The sequence below is a fragment of the Ochlerotatus camptorhynchus genome, unplaced genomic scaffold (genome assembly GCF_037179485.1).
Source record: "Ochlerotatus camptorhynchus isolate MF236.1 unplaced genomic scaffold, CSIRO-AGI_Acam_v1.1 ptg000062l, whole genome shotgun sequence".
NCBI classification, from domain to species: Eukaryota; Metazoa; Arthropoda; class Insecta; order Diptera; family Culicidae; genus Ochlerotatus; species Ochlerotatus camptorhynchus.
In genome coordinates this window covers 10,092,353-10,114,690 of record NW_027040552.1, presented here as the reverse complement: position 1 = coordinate 10,114,690, position 22,338 = coordinate 10,092,353, and the positions used below count along the sequence as shown (strand labels likewise).

The window sequence follows — 22,338 nt, the reverse complement described above, 5'->3', positions numbered from 1 at the left end:
CAAGACGAACAATAACATGACAAAATTCAAAAATGTTCTGACTTTTACAGTTCTCAGTTTTAATTTGTTTATGATGCGATCGGCAGGGCAGGGGTGGAATGAAAGCAAATTTTCCGTACACTGAAAAAATATCAAGCTTATCAGCACTCCGAAATAAAAAAATCTATAAAATGAGAGAGAGAAGGGTTAGTAATTCCGGAGTGATTTGAGATTTGGGCGTAATTGTATTTGTAAACAAACCTGGGGGGGGGGACGTGCTGTCAAATCAGCCTACTGATCATTCTTGTATGAAACTGGTTCCAAACGTAAACAAACGCTGTATGTTTCTTATGGCGTGTTTACGTTTGGAACCAGTTATGCGAGGCATGCGAGGTAGGCGACGATTGTTCGTATTTGACAGCCACCTCCCCCCCTTGAAACAAACACGTCAATCGCCGATTTATCGCGAAAAAAAAGCTAAATTTTGAAAAATTAATAACACTATGAGGTTAAGGTATGATTTCTTTATCATTTGGTATAGTTTGTTTATGAGATTGATCTTTTATTCACGAGAAATCAGCGATTGTCCTGTTTGTTTACAAATACAATTACGCCCAAATCTCAAATCACTCCGGAATTTCCATTTAATTCCACTACCTTATTTGCTTATCCTTGACAGATACGCGTATTTCGTCTACAATGTGCAGAGTTCTTCAGTGTCTTGTACTAATACTCGACTGTCGACATACGACCTATGTGGTTTGCCTTATGGAATGTATAAGGCTGATGTTTTGGAAAAAAATATATAAGTGAATCTTATGAATAAAATATTTGATTTTCGTTTCGTGTACAAATTGATGAACCTTAAAATGATTACATTTTAATCATTCGTTCACTAATTGAGAAATCCAACTTAAACTCATGCGCGCCTGGTGGCAGGAATAAGCACTAACCGACGGTGATAAGTCTGTGACAGCCCTTGAAAATTTCATTGATTGTTTGCAAAATTATTTAATTTCAATGTAATTTCATGAAAATATCTTGTCAGCATGGATGAATCTTGTACAAAATGCATAAAACTATTTTTTAATGCATTGTTCTTAAATAAAAAGCTACTTCAAGACTTATAAATTACTGAAAACATGTTAAGGTTTGAAATCATCTGCCGATTAAACAACAGACAAAGTTGGCCGACTAAATCAATCGACGAAAAACTATTAAATATGCCGATTGCTCGGTGTAGCACCAGACGAAAAAGGATTTAATCTGCTGATTAATACACCGACTGAAATTAATTTTTAAGTGACAATAGATTTAGTCGGTGGACGATTCGGGTGATTTGGATGATGTTTGTTTAGATATTTTCGAAACAAAGCACGATAAAATTCACCATTATATACCATTATTACGAGTACTACTTTTTTGCTCGGATCATGTTTTGACTTCCACAGAAACTCGCTAGAATAAATATAAAATAATAGTTTTTTGGTTGAAATTTCAAAAATGTATTCAGTTTGACACATTATTTCGGACATATCACCGCTGCGATTGCAGCGTCACGGTGGTCGATTGAAACATGGATTTGTCAATAGAATTCCACACATTTTTATTGGCGAATTTCCATGTAAAATTTCACATGATTTTCATGTGACCACACATAAACAGAATCCACCTAGAAGCACACATGAAATTTATGAGTCAAATGAATAGTATGTGCGGTTACACATGGCTTTTATGTGTACACATATTAAGTATGTGTCCGACACATAGATATTATTTGTTGATCACATTGCAAAAATTCATGTGTGGGACACATAAAACCTATAAAAACAATCTTTGAAATTTTAACAGTGTTGATTTGTAATATTTCTGATTGTATACTGGAACTGGAAAATTGTTTATTGTTTATTGTTTATTGAAAAATTCAACTGACAAATACTGTCTAAATGAATAAAACTTAAACTAAATAGTTACGGTCAACGGTATGGAAAAGGCCAAGTAGCCGATGACGAAACACGTCAGCTGATACATTGAAGTCGAACATATAAAAAAAGTTGTTGAATTGCCGGCTGATTGCTCGAATCGGCTCGTGTTGTGTATAATTCCGGCTCCGTGGTTCCAAAAACAGAAAGTCGCGTTGACGAAGAGACCTCTCAGGGGCATACATATTTAGCTGTGACAGCAGTGTTGGGCAGTCAATGTCACCTGTAAGCAGCTTTCCAGCGAACATAGCTTGAGCGACCGTCCGTCTCACCTCTAATGGTTCGATTCCCAGGAGACGGCAACGCTCCTCGTACGGTGGCAAGTTCGTTGGGTCACGCCAGTTGAGGAAACGAAAAGCATGTCTCACAAACTTGCGTTGAACGGATTCAATTCTAGTGATCCAGCTAGCATAGAAAGGGCACCAAACAACTGAACTTGACTCCAATAAGGATCGCACAAGCGAGCAGTAAAGTGACCTGAGACATAGCGGGTCACGAAACTCGTCGGCAATTTTGAAAATAAAGCCCAATTGTCGATTAGCTCTGGAGATGATGTCATTGTAGTGGATTCTGAAAGTGAGTCTGCAGTCCAAGGTAACGCCGAGATCCTTTATGTGCTCTACACGAGCAAGACAGCGTCCGTAGAGAACATAGTCAAACATGATTGGTTCAATTTTTCGGTGATATGAAATAATGTTACATTTTTCTATGCTTAGACTCATCAAATTTCTTGAGCACCAGTCAGCAAAAATACCTAACATATTCTGGAGATCCCAGCAGTTCGAGAGGCTTTTAATAATTTTGTAGATTTTCGTATCGTCTGCATAGAAAACGCGGCATCCTAATGGTATCAGCAAGGCGACATCGTTTAAAAAGATCGAAAATAGTAGCGGTCCTAGGTTACTGCCTTGCGGGACTCCCGAGTTGTTTGAGAAAACATCCGATTCCGACGCGCCAATCTTGACATGTACATAGCGATTCACCAAGTAAGATCTGAACCAATCCACAGCAGTTGACGAGATGCCAAGTATCTCCGGTTTGCCAGCAAGATATTATGGTCCACCGTGTCAAATGCAGCTTTTAGATCCATATACGCAGTATCGACTTGCCATCCTGAATCCATGCATCGCAGACAGTTAGAAGTGAAGTGCACCATGTTCGTGGACACGGAGCGCTTCGGGTATAAACCGTGTTGTTCTGTATCGATATAATTTTTGCAGCGTTCGAACAGAGCACCATTTATGATAATCTCGAACAGTTTTGAGCAGGCACACAGGGAGGTGATTCCACGATAATTTATGACATTCCGTTTATCTCCTTTTTTGTGCACTGGGAACAGATAAGAAAGTTTCCAGCGGCAGGGGAACTCACATTGCTGTGCCGAGAGATTGCATAGCCTCGCAAGTGGAAGGCAGAGATTGGCTACACAACGTTTTAGAACTGATGACGGAATGCCATCAGGTCCGGAGGCGAACGATAGCTTCAGTCTGCGTGTTGCGGCTATCACCATGTCTTCTGAAATGCGCGGAATAACGAAACTAAACACATCACGTGGCATCCCAACAGCAGCATCCAGCACTTGTGTTGGCGAAGCGGAGAAATCGTTGAACACTTGCTTGAAATGACGAGCAAACAAGTCGCATTTTTCTCTTTCACTATTAGCCGAATCATTCCCGAGAAACATGGAACAAGGCAACCTGGATTCCTTCCGTTTTGAGTTGACAAATGACCAAAAACTTTTCGGATTCGTGCGAAGGTTCGCTTCCGTGCGTCTCACGTGTCGATTATAGAGAAAACGATTGTAATTTCGATAACTACGACTCGCAAAATTGAACAGTCGTTTGTAGTACGGCGAGAGAGAGTTATCCCGCATAAACGCGAACCATCACATGACCTTACCGATAATGGTTATAAATTGTTTATAATCCCTGCTAAACTCGAGCTAAACTTCAACTGAAATGGTTATGGAACTTTACATGAACGTTTGTGTGATAAAGTTTTAACCTTATGTATTATGGTTTTTTGGAGGCGGACCTTACAAATAATGGGTTGTTAAGAACCATTACCATTCCAAATTCTTGTTTTCTCCATACATTTTCGGAAAGAGAACTATATTAGAACGTTTTTACTTATGGTTTGAGAACATTAATGGTTATGGTTATGGTAGTCAGTAAGGTCCATTAATGGTTTTGTATTATCGCTCAACTTTACGTGAAATATATCGTGAATTGGTAATCAGTAATTTACAGGCAACCAATTCGCGATATATTCCACATAAAGTTGATCGATGTTACAAAACCATTCATGGACCTTACTGGTTACCATAACCATTACCATTAATGTTCTCAAACCATAAGTTAAAAGGTTTTAGTATAGTTTTCTTTCCGAAAATGTATGGAGAAAACAAGACTTTTGAATGGTAATGGTTCTTAACAACCCATTGTTTGTAAAGTTCACTTCCAAAAAACTATAATACTTAAGGTTAAAACTTTATCATTAAACGTTCATGTAAAGTTCCATAACCATTTCAGTTGAAGTTTAGCAGGGATTATAAACAATTTATAACCATTATCGGTAAGGTCAATTTATGGTTCGCGGTTATGCGGGATACAATACTTTCGGAGGGCGGCAGTGCCCATTTTGCGGTAAAGTAGGTAAACTCATAAAATGGGTAAAACGTCTTTACCCACTAATGGGTAAAGAGCTTATACGTCAAATCATGGGGTACTTTTTACCCATTTCCAGAACACATTGTTTCCCGTAACTGGGTAAAAAAGTACCCATTTTGTAAAATGTATTTATGCACTGAAACAAAATCCATTGGCAAAAATACTATATTGATGGTTTGTATTAAATACCCTCACCAATAGATTTTTGCACAAAACAATTTCATTTAATTTTACTATTATTTCTATCAAAATTACTATGCATTTTAAGCGAGCATAGTAGTTTTGCCAGAATCATAGTAAATTTGTTAACATTCATAGTCAACTATACTGAATTCATAGTAGATTCAACAGCAATAAGCGTGGTTATATTGATAATAAGTGTTTTCTGCAAAATAGTATTCCTAACTAAATTTGTGGAATGAAACAAATATGCTTTTAACAACGTTATAAGCTAAGAAATCATTCAAATCATATAGTATTTCTTACCTTGAAGCTTTTTGAAGCTATCACCGTTCTTTAAACTATTAATATATATCACTTTTTGCACTTTTCAAAACGGAACAAAGGCACTCGAAAATTTAAACCAAGTATGTCAGCAACGTTATGGTGCATCAAAGATATTTTTCACCCAATAATGGGTAAATATGTTCCCATTTTTGATCCCTGAACAGGTTTCGGAAATGGGTGAAAAAGTACCCACTATTTGAAATTTTCATTTACGCATTTTTTGACAGGTCCATACACTACCACAAAATGGGTACACGGCAAGAAAAAAATACTCAAAATTAAGTTTAAAAAAACTCAACGTTGGGTTCTATCATTTGAGGTCTGCCGTTGAGTGAATCAGAAAAGCGGCGTTGGTTAAAATTTACTCAACTATTGAGTAATAATAAATGAACTCAAATATAAGTTTATTTTCATTGAGGTTGCTCTTATGCGCCTTTAACCGTTTCAGTTTTACAAGCGTTGATAGACGAGTGGTCAACACACGGGCCCCGTAATCTCAACGTCCATGGTTCGGTTCCAGTCTGCTCCGTTTTATTATTTTTTTGTCAACTTGGTCAACGATCAGGATTACTCAAAATTGAGTTTTCTTCTTTAACTTAATTTTACCTAGCCCCACGGAAGCCACGTGATGAGTGAAAGGAACTCAATTTTGGGTACTTTTTTCTTACCGTGTACTTTTTCACCCATTAAGCCTGGTACGCAGCTGAAAAGAAAACGGAAAAGTAATTTTTGAGGATTTTCCCCAAAAGAAAATTTGACAGCTATAGCGCTATAGTCTGCTAAATTTTGAGATTATAGGGAGATGTGGTCAAATTGTAAAATCAACACTTATTAGTGTTTATGTTGTTTAAATGCATCCAAAACATCAGTTTTGCAATAAACGCCAACATTACCTAACGGAATAATTGATCAGACCATTATTCCGCAAGGAAAGTGAAATTGCATTCAGAATGCGCCACCTTCATGTCGATCACGATACTAATGTAATCGATCTTTCCTTTACCGATTTCTTTTGAACTGCGTACTGGGTCAAGAAATGCTGAGGAAAATTAATTTCTTTTGCATTCCGTGTCCTATCCGGTAGCACATAAAAACTTCATTACTTTTCAGCTGCGTACCAGGCTTTAAGCTTGGTACGCAGCTGAAAAGTAATGACGTTTTTACGTGCTACGGGATAGGACACGGAATGCTAAAGAAATTTCTTTTCCTTAGCATTTCTTGACCCAGTACGCAGTTCAAAAGAAATCGGTAAAGGAAAGATCGATTACATTAGTATCGTGATCGATATGAAGGTGACGCATTCTGAATGCAATTTCATTTTCCTTGCGGAATAATGGTCTGACCAATTATTCCGTTAGGTAATTTTAACGTTTGTTGTAAAAATGATGTTTTGGATGCATTTTAACAACATAAAAATTGATAATTGTTGATTTTAAAATTAGACGACACCTACCTATGATCTCAAAATTTAGCAAAAGACACCTCCCTATAGCTGTCAAATTTACTTTTGGGAATATTCCTCAAAAATTACTTTTCCGTTTTCTTTTCAGCTGCGTACCAGGCTTTAAGCCTGGTACGCAGCTGAAAAGAAAACGGAAAAGTAATTTTTGAGGATTTTTCCCAAAAGTAAATTTGACAGCTATAGGGAGGTGTCTTTTGCTAAATTTTGAGATCATAGGTAGGTGTCGTCTGATTTTAAAATCAACAATTATCAATTTTTATGTTGTTAAAATGCATCCAAAACATCATTTTTACAACAAACGTTAAAATTACCTAACGGAATAATTGGTCAGACCATTATTCCGCAAGGAAAATGAAATTGCATTCAGAATGCGCCACCTTCATATCGATCACGATACTAATGTAATCGATCTTTCCTTTACCGATTTCTTTTGAACTGCGTACTGGGTCAAGAAATGCTGAGGAAAAGTAATTTCTTTTGCATTCCGTGTCCTATCCGGTAGCACATAAAAACGTCATTACTTTTCAGCTGCGTACCAGGCTTTAATGGGTACTCGCCAGTTACAGTGTAATCCGTTTAGTTTCATTTGCAGCCCTGCTATATAAGTGACAGTTCCGGAGAACTTTGAGATTAGGGCGTAATTGCTTTTGTAAACAAACACGTCAATCGCCAATTTCTCGCAAATTAAAGCTCAATCTAAAAAATTAACGGCACAAACAGGTAGAGAAATGATTCCTTTATCATTTAGTATGGTTTGTTCGCGATAATAAGTTTCAATTTACGATTAATCGGCGATAGACGTGTTTGTTTACAAAAGCAATTACGTCCAAATCTCAAAGTTCTCCGGAGTTCTCAGCAGAAGTTCTCACAACACATGTGTTTACATACGCCACAAGCGAACGATTATTCACGTAGCACGCAGCTTCTGCTTTGTGATCCAAGTTATTTTACAGTTTATTGCATTTTGATAGATACAAACCAATCATTTTCCATTCAAAATGGTAAGTTTAAGCGAATTATCACGTGCGCAACATGTATACTATAGTCATTGATATATTTTAATTTTTCAGGCCCGTAACGCCGAGAAAGCGATGTAAGTATTCCCTTAAGCGCCAATTAATAGCGATTTTTGTTTATTCAGTTACAACCTGAATCCCCCCGATTCAAGATTGGGTCTGCTTGTTGTCTGACAAACTTTAGTTTGATCGTTTCTTTTTTAAACCTACCTCAGGTTGAGTATCACATTGACAAAAAGTTCGGTTTCGCACTGGATAATTAAAAAAAATCGCTATATTATGGGAACCATCCGTTACATTAATTCTGATTTGCCGCAGGACCACACTGGCCCGATGGCGAGCGGCCAAGGAAGCTGAAACCGGCAAAAACGAACGCCGTCCCTACCTGGCGTCCGAGTGCAAGGATCTGCCTAAATGCGAAAAGTGGCGTCTGGAGATCATTCGGGAGATTTCCAAAAAGGTGGCACAGATTCAGAATGGTAATTATTGTGATATTGCTTTATTTTAAATTAGATTTATTGTGAGAATTTCGATTTGCAGCGGGTTTGGGTGAGTTTCGGATTCGTGATTTAAACGACGAAATCAACAAGTTGCTGCGCGAGAAGCGCCACTGGGAGAATCAAATTTCGGATCTTGGGGGCCCACACTACCGGCGATATGGACCGAAGATGTTCGATGCCGAAGGGAGGGAAGTGCCAGGCAATCGAGGCTACAAGTATTTTGGTGCGGCAAAGGATCTGCCGGGGGTGCGGGAATTGTTCGAACAGGAACCTCCACCACCGCCGAAGAAGACCCGTGCCGAACTGATGAAGGACATCGATGCGGACTACTACGGCTATCGGGATGATGATGATGGGATTTTGCTTCCCCTGGAGGAGAAAGCGGAAAAAGTGGCTATCCAGAAGACGGTGGAAGATTGGAAGCAGAGTCGTGCAAGTGGGCAAGAGAAGGACGTGGAACCGGAAGAGGACATCTATGGGTCGGATGCTAGGATAAGCAGTGATGCGGAGGAGAAACAGCAACAACAGCAGCAAAAGGATGATCCGATGGGATTGTTGGGTCCCAGGTTTACGGCGCACGTTCCGGTGCCCAGTCAGAAGGATATCGAAGCAGCACTGCTCAGGAAAAGGAAACTGGAGCTGATGAAGAAATACGGGATCGAGGATGACGAAGATATGTGAGGGTAAGTTTTTAGTTTATTATTTTTGTATTAAATTGCTGGGGAGACTTATTGCAAAGGATTTGTGATGAATCCGAAAGCCTTGTCGTGATTTTAGTAACACAATAATCTGCACAATTTATTTCTATTATTCGTCATTCAATAATTTCATCCACAAATGTCTTTATATATTGATCTTTTACATACACACAGCTTATAGAAAAGGAAAAAAAAAGGTTATAATACTCTCTAATTAAACAGTTATTCGTTTATTCCGCTTGCGAACAGGAATGCGACTCGGTTTCGTTTCAAATCAACAACTTAAAGATAGTAATTATTCAACGAATGTTCTTTCGATCCATTTCCACAACGCGAAAATTTCTTGTTCTCTGTTTGATTCAATGGTAGCAGTTGTAGTTAATATTAATGGAGAGACCACCCACAGTTTTGGGTGCCATCCTGGTGTAAACGGAAGTAGTTGCGGCGTTTGACTGAGTAGGGGTTTACTTGCAGCTGGCCAACTGTTCGCTCAGGCTTACCACCTGCTCGGTGAGAACGCTGATCTGCTCTTCGTAGTTTAGGCGGGTGCGGGCCTGAAATGGTTGTTGGGTTAAAATTTAGCGGAATTTTCATCGCGGCAGTACCACGGGACTTACAAGTTCATCTTCGATGATGCGATATCGGTGTTCCTCGTCTCGAATGGCCTCCTCGCTGTCTTTCAGTCGGTTTTTCGTAATATCCAGATGAGATTGCAGTCTTTGAGACTGGGGTTGGAGGAGAAAATGAGAAAAGTTTTGCGAGATATAATTTTGTTTCCATATCGATATCGGTATCGTATCGGATTTCAAATTATCGAAATCGTTCTGATACAGGCAAATTTCGCTCGTTGGGCTCTGTTTAGGTGGGCTACGTTCTAGTTGGACTGCCGTTAGTTGGGCTGTAGCCCACCTAAATCGAAGTCAAACGACATTTTTGACAGTGCTATTTCTTTTTCGAGGGGCTCATGTATGAACAATTTGGATAGTTGCTAAAGGATTGTGATAACAATCGGTGTATCCCTCAACCAATTTTCAGCTTGACAGCTCAGACGAACTAATAAAAGTCTTTCACTAAGTAGGCTACAGGTTTAGCCCAACGAGCGAAAGTTGACTGTATTCGATAATTTAAGAAAATGTTAAGGGTTGGGTCCAATGCACGACCGTATTATTGACGTAGGACTACGAGATTTTTGCTCAATTTAATAATAATTGATTTATACATTTCATGCTAAACTAAACAAACATTCAATTCAAAGTTTTAAAATCAGGCGACATTCAATATTCTTATTTGAATTCAATTTCCATATTTAAAAATTCAGTTCCTAATGGCGTTCAAAATTAGGTTCAAGCATGTACAACCAATTTCCTGGTACCTACTGAATAATATAAGTAACCGGAGTGAAAAATTCGCTAATTAAAATGCATGCAACCGGTTTAAAATACATCAAAGTACATCACACCATATTATTACATTTTGATGTTGCAGAACTATGATAGGTAAACTGAATCTCATTTGAGTTTGTCCTTTATCTGTGTTCAAACAAAAATGTATCAAATAGCGAACGCTGTAATTTAATAAATTTAATGTCAATTGAATTGTGTCATATTAACATATTTTTGTGAGCTTGAACTGATCTATCCTCGTTTACACAAGGCATTGGGCTGTATTTAAATTTGCAAACATTATGGTACAATCCCAGACAAACAAACATAACACTCGCAAGTTGTTCATCGAACAAGCATTTAACGGTCAATTTAAAAATATCGTAGTACCGCCACCTGTGGCGCGCATAGTCAGTTCTCTTGCGTTTGACGTTTACACACTACCGCCGTCTGTTCAGCGTACTACCCACCACAGTGTACTCAACAGATGGCGGTAATGTTTTAGCGACGATGTTTTCATAGTGAGAAATATTCAATGTGTTATGTCTGTTTGTCTGTGCTTATACTGAGCCTGACAGTTTTGTTTTGTTTTTGGCTATTTTTGGGTTTAAGTGTACATTTGACATTCGTGCGAAATCTTTTTTTTTTGGTGGGCGTTGGCCAGATTTGGATTTTTCAGATATAATCCTAAATAGGACCTAGATTATTTAATACTCTAGTAACCTCAAGTCCGTGCTCTGTCACAATGCTTCATTGTGATTAATCAACACTCAAAGGGGTAAAATATCAAATTTGGGGTGAATTTGAAAGAAAGGGAACTTGGAGTGTAGAGAGCACTGCCCACTGGACGATTCTGAAGCCTGGCCAAGTGAGTGGGGTATGGGTTTATTTGATTGAACGTCATTTCCAATGTATATATTGATACATTCAAACCATTGGCATTTGAGATAAGACGGAGATAGGATGCGGAGGGCCCGCTTAGGGGAAGCGTAACCCATGTTATGGTTTCCATTTATTAAATAGTTCAGATAGGCTGGAAATGACAGGTTCATGTTCATAGTGAGAAAATGTACCATATGGGGCCCGTTCACTGATCAAAATAAATTTAAATCGTCAGACACTGCCCAAGATTAGGGGGATTGACGATGTCTTGTCAAGTTTTATTTTGAATTTGCGTTTTGCATTTAATACTCTAAATTTAAATCTCGCGTCCGTGCTCATTCAGAACAGTGTGATGTGTCAATACTCGCTGGGTTAGACCAGTTACAGATTAGTTTACTATTAATATCTTCTCCATCGCAGTTCGCGATAGATTACTAAATATGGGTTCTCTTTTCCGACCATAATAATGTGAGGGAAGGGGGTGAGTTAAACGTTGCGATATGAGAGCGAATAGAGGCAAATAAATAGGGAAGACAACACCATGACCCAAATAAGTAACAAATGCATGCGGCTCACACTTAACTTGTTCTATTTCTTTCTTTCTTCCTATCATGTACTAATATTAACTGCCTGAGGACAAATGGGAACACGACCAGAAGATCAATAGGAGAAAAGTAGCGAGAAAATTCGAACAAGAAAAGAAGAATTAAACTTGCACCGGTAAGAGGAAGCAGACAGAAAGGATCATGCCGGTTCGAGACAGCCAATGTATACTGGACGAAGCTTGTATCTAGGAAAAGTCGTATGTGCAGGAAACCGTAAGTAGGATAAGAATCGTAAAAGGTGTGTGCTTGCTTGATAAGATCCTAACTTTACTTTAAATACACGGTAGGAATCGAATATCCATTTATGATTAAGGTTTTGCCCATTTTTCAGTGGGAGTGGCAATACTCATTGATGAGTGATTTATCGTACCCATTTATTAGTAACTGTTAGATAAAATATAGATAAGTTAATGTACCAGAACCTGAACGGACACGAGCCTACCCAGGGGAGGACCCGGATACGACCACCCATGTGTGTCTAGAGTATCGCACGAGCTGACGAGTGCAACGGGAAGGGCAGTAGGTGTATAGACTAGGGGGTTGGTCCCTAGATAAGCCTTCTTAGCGGAAGGCACAGCCTATGCACTGAACAATTACAATTACAATTACATTTGACATTCGTGCGAAATCTTTTTTTGATTAATGAAAAATGAATTTCACACGAGAGACAAGTCATCTCTTGATGATCTCCCTAAGCGGACCCCGCATTCTAACTCTTTTGTTAATCGACTTAATGTTATTAGACTTTCTAAATTTCCTTATTAAAGTTCGTTTGATGATTATGATATCTCATTAGTATAATTTAATAAAATAATTGAAGTCTCTAATCTACCTAATCAATTATAACCCATGCTTTATTAAGTACCTGCACTTGTGCATGCAATCTAAAACTTAACGTGTTTCAAGATGTTTTTGACTTTGACCTATAATTATTATATATTAGTTCGTCCCAGGCGACACCTTCAAGTGACTAAAATGCTTCACTTTGAAGTTAGTTTCCTAGCTGATTTTTAAATTATATAGGGTATATACTCCAACTACGTGTCATGACCGGACCGAGGTTTCCAGCCTCGGCCACGGCTACACGAATTAGCGATGCAGCTCCCACGGGTGCGGCTGCTTCTATTGCTGATGCTGCTGCTGCTGGTGGTCCGTCACCTCCAAAATTCGTTACAAGAATGATTTCAACGAGACTTTGGACTTTAAATGATCTTTATTTCTTGTGTTTTTGTGGTTTACATGTATGAATTTTCAAGTGACACAGATGCGTCTTTTCAACTTTAGTACATTTGAGATTTTAATTATTAATTACAGTTCCTAGTCCTATCAGGCCTGTTTAAGAGAATGACCACCTTGGTGGGATTGGTTTGTTTTAAATTGAAAAAGAGAACTACTTATAGCTACTATTTACAACTACAACTACCCTACAACTACTATATACACCTATTTACAACTACAACCAACCTACAACTACTATATACACCTAAACTACGATATACAAATTGCTTATCAAAGCATGTTCTGATATATTACATTTTTGTGCAAATTTAGTTTCGTTAATTCTGGAATCTATTTTGACAATGCCTGCCTCTTCATGTAAATTTGTTATTCTAGTGTCGAAAGGACGATCAAGTACCATCCTCAGCACTCTATTCTGAGCGACCTGGATTTTGTTCCTGTGAGTCTGTGAACATGATTCCCACACCGGAGCTGCGTAGAGGATCGTAGGTGCTATGATTTGTTTGTAGACAGCCCGTTTGTTCACCCAAATCAGCGGATACAGACACCTAACCAAGACAGAACACTTGACTACAGTTTTCTCTACACGCGAACGGAAGAGGAACTTTTCATCGAACAACATCCCGAGATAGGTTACTTCGGCAGACCATTCAACCCTTGCGCCATCCATGATTGAAGATGAAACAAGATGAAACCGGTTTCAGATTGGGCGATAGCCGATGGAGGAACATGATCGCTTGAGTTTTGGAGGCACTGATTTTGATTTTCCGCGTGGAGGCATAATCAGCAAAGGCGTTAAGGCATCGTTGAAGTTTGTTCGTAATTTCTCGAGGCATCCTTCCTTTGACGGCTATTGCGGTATCATCTGCGAACAAGAAAAACACGCAACCGTCTCCGAGGGGAGGAATGTCCGAAGTGTAAATGCTGTAAAGCAAGGGGCCTAGCAGACTGCCTTGCGAGATTCCTGCTGGGATGGAAAACGTGTTCGAAAGACAACCATTCAACGATATCTTAAACGATCTTTGCTGGAGGTAGTTGCGGGTGATTTTAACCAGATGTAATGGGATGTTGAAGTAACAAAGCTTGTACACAAGTCCGTCTTGCCAGACATTGTCAAACGCCTTTTCAACGTCTAACTAGGCCATGGCTGTGGACTTGGATACAGCTTTGTTACTTCGGATGTTATTCATCACCCGTACTAGCTGATGATTGGTGGAGTGCCCCTTTATGAATCCAAACTGTTCCGGAAGGAGAATGTTGTTTTCCTCGACAAACTTGAGCAAACGATTGAGAATGAGTTTCTCGAACAATTTGCTCAGCGCTGAAAGGAGGCTGATTGGTCTGTAGCTTGAAGGCAATGTTGGATCCTTACCGGGCTTGCAGATTGGTATGATTTTCTCAATCGAATCAATGATTGGGTGTGGTAATCAATAGCAACAAACTTACCCTTCACAGGAACTTGTTGAACGCATGTCTCGTCAGCCTCGGATATGGCCTGTTGAAGTCCTTCCAACGCCCGGTCGATGTCATCTACGGTGTCGAGCAGTGGATTTTTATCGATGTTGCTGTCCACCATTCGACCGTACTGCACCCAGTTGACATGGTGGTAGTCTTTACGCAGGCAGCTTCTAGCAGGAACCACGTTGACACCGACTTCAGTCACCACCGTCGTTGTGCGCCTCCGGCTTGGATAGTCTGATGTTTGACAGGAAAAACTCCAGGGTCGAGGGATTTCCCGTCTGAGAGATGAAAGTTGGTTCGTCCGGAAATTGCACACTGTACAGTCCATGTTGTGCGTGGTCGAACAATAGCCATACGTTCCGGTTAAGCTGGTAGTTCCACCAAGCTTCATGGTGGGCGTTCAGGTCGCCCCCAACGATGAATCGGGAGCTAGTACAAGTGATTGCGGTTAGGTCGTTCTTGAATTGGATGCCTAGGCCGTTGCTTGTGGTACACTGGCGTGGGCAGTAAACTGCGATAAACCGGACGTTTCCAGTTGGTGATTCCACCTCTACACTAATTGCCTCGATGATAGAAGCATAGAGGTAACTCTAAGACAAGTAGGTCCCGAAGAAACGTGCTCAACTTTTTGGCTCAGCTCTGGTACTATCTTCGGTCCCAAGCTAATCGATTCACCCCTCGAAACATAGGAAAATCCACTAACCCCTCATTTTATCTGTCAAACTTTCATAGTAAATCAAAACAAACATAGTGTAGTACTGGAATGTATACTAGCATGGGGCATGTTAATCGATTTGCTTGGGACCAATAGGCTTGTCAAGTAGTGAGCCAATTTAAAATCGATAGTTTCGTATTGATTGTTGATAGAAGTGCGGATGTGGGGCAGAGTGCAAAACTTGATTCCTTTTCTGACGATGACCACTACACCACCCCCCCTGGAGCTGGTGCGATCAAGCCGGATAATGTTGTGGTCAGGCAACCAGAAGCTGTCAACGGACTTTAAGTGGGTTTCGGTTAGAAGACCAACGTCGATGCTATGCTTGCGGAGGAAGTCGGCAAGCTCAATCGGTTTAGCTCTTACAGAGCAAGCGTTCCAGGTAGCGATGGTTAGCGCTTTAGACACCATATTGGATGATGAACTTACCGAGCACTTGGATCTGTTCGGGCTTATTGCGGCACTTACGTAGAGCACCGGTCATGTTGATGAAAATCTCTATCAGTTCATCTGCTGCGAACAGATCGGGATTATTTGTTTGAGCTTTTGGTTGCCTCCAGAATCCAGGGGGATGGAGAGCTTTGTCCAGCAGAAGATCCAGACGTTTCTTGAGGGTGCGTGGATCGCATCCTTGGATTCGCTTGTCCATGAAAGGCGGAAAGTTCTCCGCCCTGAAAGCCGGGGCCTTATCCTTCATTCGTGCTGGTTGATTGTTGGTGGACGCTTGATTTCGGATGCGCATGAAATCCTCGCGTTTAGGGCACTGCCTGTTGGATCCTTGGTAAGCACCACCACAGTTGGCGCATTTTAACGCCACGGCTCCATCCGCAATTGCCGCAGCGTGGCTTAATGTTGCAGTTGCGGGTGCCGTGTCCGAAGTTCAGACACCGTTGGCACTGAGTCACATCGCGATGGCCGCCACGGTATGGCTCCCAGCGGACGATGATGGAATTGATGGAGCGGATGGCTTTCAGCACGTTGAGCGTCACCGTTCCCTTCTGGGACCAGGAAAAGGCAATCCGGATACGCCTCCACATTTTCGTCCTTCCTTGTCATTCGATAGACGGCGCTTGGGGTCAGCTTGTATCGGTCGCTGATTTCATGTTCGATTAACTTCGGGTCGAAATTTGGTAGGCCCCTGATAACAACCTTGAACGGGTTTTCACCGGGGATGTCGTGGGTGAAGAATTCCACCTTGGAAGTCCTCAGGTGGGCGATGACCAAGTCATACTCCGCTTTGGTACGGAGCACCACCTTGGTGCCGACTCTGCCCAATTTGAATTCGGCTTTGACGCCCAGCGACGCCAGATCCGCGATGAGCTCGTTGAGGTGGACATTTTTCACTACCAGCGGAGGTAGCTTCACTCTTGCCGCGCTCATGTCGACAGCATTTTCTTTATCGGCAGCGTCACCGAAATCTCCGTTCGTCGCAGAGGCATCGTCTCGATCAATCGTGCCACTATTCTTCTTCCTCTTCTTGTTGCGTTTTTCCGTCACAGCTGGCTGGATATTCCCATCCATGGGGAGAACAGCAAACCTGTTGGATGTAGGTAAACCCGAGCTTCCTTCACCGGGCTTCGCGAGCGATGCTTCCCCATTTCGGGGCACGCACACACACAAAAAACCGCGAAAGAGAGAGCGCGAACACTATCGCCACGAACTTTTCGAACAACTCGAGAGAGCGAGCTAACACCGAACTTAACTGCTTGACGATCAAGCAGAGAATGACTTCAACGAGCTTAGGTACTTCATATTTATATTTGCTAACCTATCAAAATTCTCTAACCAATGAGATTCCGTTTACATACGGACTATCACGCTCACTCGATTCTACTCATTATTTATTAAACACTAGCTCTATCTATTACACTACGTTCACACGTTTCCACTATGTTGTCTCACAAAATTACGTATGGATATGTCACAATAGAAGCACGCCACAGTGGAAATCCCATGTATAAAAATGGTATTTAACATTGTTCCCTGAGTAATGCTTGAATGAAAGCAACAATGAAAGCTTGTCACGCAAATAGAAGAAGCGCTGTTGGGGACTTTCTGAAATATTTCAATAGTATAATTCCCATGCAAACCCATCTGTGTAAACATAAATAAAATAAGAGTGATTTGCGGAAAAACCCGCCAGAATCGCACTCATCGTCAGTGGCTATACGTAAGTGTACTACGATGCGGCTCTAGAAGTAACAAGTGTGATAATATCTCTTCAGACTAGAACTTTGGTTCTCTCATGCAATGGTTCATCAGAGAGGGGAAGCTCAGTAATCCTCATCGCATGCTCATGACGCTATTCTGCCACGGCATAAGCCAACGATGCCGGACCTAAACCAACCGTCTCCAACGCTCCACTATGAGGCATAAGATTAGGCCCGCCAACCAACGTCCAGGTTAAAAACTAGCCAAGTGGAGGGTAATCCTGATCAATAATCCATTGAGTGAAAATTACCTAACGTTCAATCGAATGCAATATATGGAGCATACAAAAATGACAGCATCGACGGCAGCGCAGGTTGCTATGACTTTTATCCAAAAATAAGTTAAAAGTACCCAACGGTGGAAACATGGCGGTTGAGTACTTCTAATTAAACATTGAATTCTTTTCTACTTTGAATCACAGCGTGCTTTATTTGAATGAAACATATTTAAAAATATTTCGACATATTCTTCGTTAGTTGTTTTATGAAACATAATTTACAAAAATGTAACTTTCAAACAAACACCATAATGTAAAATATTACGTTTTGAGCTTAACAATGATTAACAGAAAATGAACTTTAATTTGAGTGCATCTATTATAACTCAATTTTGAGTGTTTTTTTCTTACCGTGTACGTATTTCGACTACCCAAATTTGGGTTAACTAAGGAGCCTGAATTGGGTAAAGAGGACATCTTATCCATTGGATAGGTCTTCTGCTCGATTGGAATAAATTTTCCTATGACTTTGACAGATAATCGACAGACAAAGAGACGTAACACCTCATTCTGGATCATCGCTCATGCATTTAACAAAAGATTTCCTGCAGCAGCTCGAGCTTTATCAAATAAACCACGAGAACAGTTTGGACCTCTGCCTGGTAATCACTCAGGGCTAGATCCCAGTCATTTTCATGGCTCCTTGCCCACTAAATAAGCCTATTCTGCACTAACCTTCTCTGATTGTCACCGATGAGGTTAATCTCGTTCAAACATGGACTGGGAGAACATTCTTGATCCTGACAACGTTGAGGCCGCAGCACAAACTTTTTCACATGTCTTTCAATATACCACTGGGACGTGTTCCGAAAAGAACTCACCGCAAAGTTTTTCACACCCCTTTTCCCATTCAAGAAACTTCTCCCAGTGGCCCGTGGTCATGCAAATGACCTGTACCACCTTTGCCGTGACCATCAGGTTCGCTCCAAGAAGCACTACTTATATTAAATTATATCCTAGCGTTCAGATTTATAAGGGCCTAACTGTTATGATCGATTCTCTTCATCGATTTTCTCTTCGCATTGCCACAGTTCAGTGAACAAATTTTCCGAAATTATTACAACATAGAGTATTGAAATGTTTCAGTAGCTAGCAAAAGTAACATCAAACGCACCGAGAAATGTTAATCCAGTCGAGTTATTAACAAAAGAGAAAATTGATGAAGAGAATGCATTGTCGCATGATTCTGAACGCTAGAATATACTTCTTATAGAAGCTTTCACTGTCAAGGCTAAACCGACACGACCGTTGAATGGTCGAAACGTTTGGAAGTGGGCTTTAAGGTATAGCAGGACGTCACTAAAAAAAACAAAACAAAGAATTTCTCCGACATTTACTGTTTCAAATCGCTGTAGGTGCGATCCATCTTGGACTAACTGTTCTGAGCTTTGGAATCCTAACTACTAATATGGTACTGAAAGAGTTGAGTCCGTTCAACGCCGTTTTCTTCCGATTTCCTGTGGAGATGCTGTGTTTGATTCTCATCGAATTAGGAGATAATTCAGATGCTCATCACGTACAGTTTACAGCACAGAATAGATTGCAATGTACAGGGCTAGGTATAAGGATCAACCTTAATCAAACTTTCACATTCGTCAATTGCTAATTCCGAAGTTGCTAATAGTTCCTACTCAAAAATAGGTAACTCATTTTCATTCATTCACCTTTTTTCGAATTGGGTTTATCACTCACCTCTAGTAAATGCGATGCCAGCTTCGATTCCGCCCGGCACTTGTCATGGAATAGATCCCCTATGCTCTTGGTAAAGCGCTCCGTTAGCTTCAGCTCCCGTGACTGATGTTCGCTCTGAATCTGATTGTCCTCCGCGTTCCTAACGTGAGTGCAACGAGAAGCAGAATTCAAAATCATCTTACTTACGTCGCTGTTTTGCTAGGGTACTCACTTTTCAGCAACCTCCAGCGAAAATTCATCATCCTTCCTTGCAGCACCTGCCGCCGCCCCGTGCGCTCCCCGATGACTAGTGGTTTCGATTTTGAGCAGCTCGTACTGAGCCCTCCAGTGACTCAGTTCCTTCTCGAGAAATACTATCCTATAATCACAGTTGCTGCTGCTACCACCGCCTGAACCCTGGTTGTTGTGGTGCTGAAGATGATGACCATTGTTATTGCTACCAGGTGCACCCATGGCTTGACTCGAATTACTGCTAAAATGATTACTAGTACTGTAGTGGTTCTCCATGTCGGCCGTTACACTCAGCCCGTCTTCACTGCCAATCTGTAAAAAAAAAGACCGATTCGGTAACAATATTCCATCAAGCCAATAACATAAACCCAAACTAACCGTGCTAGCAGCCTCGGAAATCTTCGCTTCCAACTCGGTATTCCTCAATGCCAGGACTTCCATCTCCTTCCTCAGTTTCTGCTCCACAGCAGCCTGATGCTGTAGCTCTCGATTTAGCCCGTCCATCCGCACCTGACACTGTTTGATCTCCGCGTGCCTGTCCTCCATCTGCATCATCAGCTGTGCATTCTCCAGAATCTTCTTCTCCAGTTCCTCCTGCATCAGTTTCGTATCCACCGACGTAATCGTGTCGTTGATGGTGGCGTTCTTGGACTTTTGCCCTTTGGTATTGACCTTCTTCAGTCCTTCTAGATCCTGCTGTAGCGATGCCACCGTCCGTTCCAGCTGCTTGTTTCGAAATCCCAAACTATCGACCTCCTGTAGCGATTTTCGCAGATTCGCTTCCTTCACCTGAAGCGATTCTCTGAGCGCTGAGTTTTTGTTCTGCTCTTCCAAAACGGCTCGCTTCAAGACGCTGGCCTGAGCTCGTAGCTGTTTAACAAAAATAGATTATTATAATCCTTGACTACCATCGGTTAAAACAACACTGATAAAGCCGGGTGAAACGCCCTTCTCTATTTTGCTCTGATAGCAGCGCGAATGTGTATTGACTTTCTCGAAGTGCAGTAGCATGTGTAAACAAAGGGGTAGGGGAAAATAGCAAATCTCACTCTTACCTTTGAATATTCAGCAGCCAGTTTCTGATATTTGCTGGAATTTTCCGGTTCCATCTCCGATCCGTTGACGCTGCGCAACAATATCCTTACTAAGTGTTGTGATTTCCTCAATCACGACGACGACGACGAAACAAGACAGAGAGCGAATGGTATTGAGCCACAATATTGCACAATTTGATTACGACTTCCGCCCGTCTCGCTGATGGTGGTGATTTGGGCCGACGTTTCGCATATTGGATTACATAGAGAAATTCCAGCGCATCGGCAGCACTAAAGTAAAAGCACCGTTATTTTGCCAGATCGGGTTATAGACCACTGACTTTTATAGCATACAACCAGGTCAAGCTGTACGATTTTTTACGGCAACAAAAACTTTGTTGAAAGTACCGAAATTCACTTTTTTTTCAACAGAAATATTTTTCTATCGGACGGGAAAAAGGACAACACTTGCGAGAAAAGATTACTTTCGACTTTGGACAAGAGCTGTCAAAAAAGTGCATCTGCGTTGATCGGATGATGCATTCTGCTCGAGGTTCTGTTTATAACCAAGGTCTACAGTTTTATGCAAGGTAACCACCGAGGGCTACACAATGATTTTCATAAGTAAGGTCCAACCCAAAAGATTCATTGAGATTTTCACGTCCCCCTAATAAACAAATTAATACAAAAACGAACGATAACCCGGATGCGTAAACTATTCCACAAATGGTTTGGATGATACCCCGAGCAACTCGTTAAGCTCATTTTTATGGTTATTTTTTATTAGTAGTTTAATTTCGATTCAGGCCAACGTATTGAAGTATTTTTATCGAATAAACGTGTATTTCGTGTATTAAAGTATTATTTTGCACTATTTGAAGATATGTAATTTTCTGTGTATTAGACAAATAAAAGTATATTTTCATAGATTTTCATGCATTAATGTATTTTAAATCAATTATAAGTGTATTCTGTCATTTCAGTGTTAATGTTTACTAAGGAGCCTGAATTTATAAAGAGACGACATCAGGGGAACTTTGAAATTAGAGCGTAATTGCTTTTGTAAACAAACAAGTCAATTGCCGATTTATCTCTAATAAAAGCTCAATATTGCAAACAAACTATACCAAATGGCAGAGGAATAATTCTTCTACACTAATACACACAAAGAACAAAAATTGTTCAAATAAAATATTGTATTTTCAAATTAAAAGTTTCTCAAAACTCGCAGTTTCAACTATGAAAATATATAAATCGAAAGTTATGTTTTTGATTGGAAAGTGCTTCTTTCAATTTTGACGTGTAATTTTAAAAGTGCATTTTTTAAATGAAAAGTTATTCAAATGTCAAAAATACCGAAATTTTCATAGAGCTTTTTGACGTTTAATCGGCGCACACTACTGCACCGTTTAAATCGAACGAGTGCGAGCAAGAGGGAAACAGATTAGTGGGAAAACAAACCGTGCATTCATCCATGTGTGCTAGATAGAGAAAGACCATTAAACGTCAAAAAGGTCTATGGCAGCACTGAACCTTCATTTACCGCCTTTTTTACATTTTTAATAGTGCGTTTCAGAATGAGAGATCCGTTTGTTGAATTCCGCCGGAAAAGTAGTGGAATCAATCCGGATCAAGTGCGAAAACGTGAGCATCGATTGGTAATGTTATTCTGATTGTGCGACCCTTTTTTATTGAGGATAATGACTAAGATAATGATGAAAAACGGAGAGAAATGGTGACGTTTCATGAAGATTTCGTTCTCTGGCGTGGGTGGAATCTAAGTTTCATAAATACGT

At 40.5% G+C, this 22,338-nt stretch overlaps 2 protein-coding genes across 2 annotated transcripts; one reads left to right on the top strand and one right to left on the bottom strand.

The window, feature by feature from the left end:
* Positions 1-7,531: 7,531 nt before the first annotated feature.
* On the top strand, positions 7,532-8,846 carry LOC135696866 (pre-mRNA-splicing factor ISY1 homolog). The gene is made up of 4 exons (XM_065216405.1): positions 7,532-7,600; positions 7,670-7,692; positions 7,934-8,094; positions 8,156-8,846. Exons 1-4 carry the CDS (start codon positions 7,598-7,600, stop codon positions 8,794-8,796), a joined length of 828 nt encoding a protein of 275 aa, XP_065072477.1. The 5' UTR covers positions 7,532-7,597; the 3' UTR covers positions 8,797-8,846.
* Positions 8,847-8,929: 83 nt separating this feature from the next.
* Positions 8,930-21,024, bottom strand: LOC135696845 (serine/threonine-protein kinase dst2). Its single transcript, XM_065216378.1, has 6 exons — positions 20,564-21,024; positions 19,887-20,378; positions 19,489-19,820; positions 19,278-19,416; positions 9,431-9,538; positions 8,930-9,367 (listed from the first exon to the last, which is right to left on the bottom strand). Exons 1-6 carry the CDS (start codon positions 20,615-20,617, stop codon positions 9,278-9,280), a joined length of 1,215 nt encoding a protein of 404 aa, XP_065072450.1. The 5' UTR covers positions 20,618-21,024; the 3' UTR covers positions 8,930-9,277.
* Positions 21,025-22,338: the final 1,314 nt, after the last annotated feature.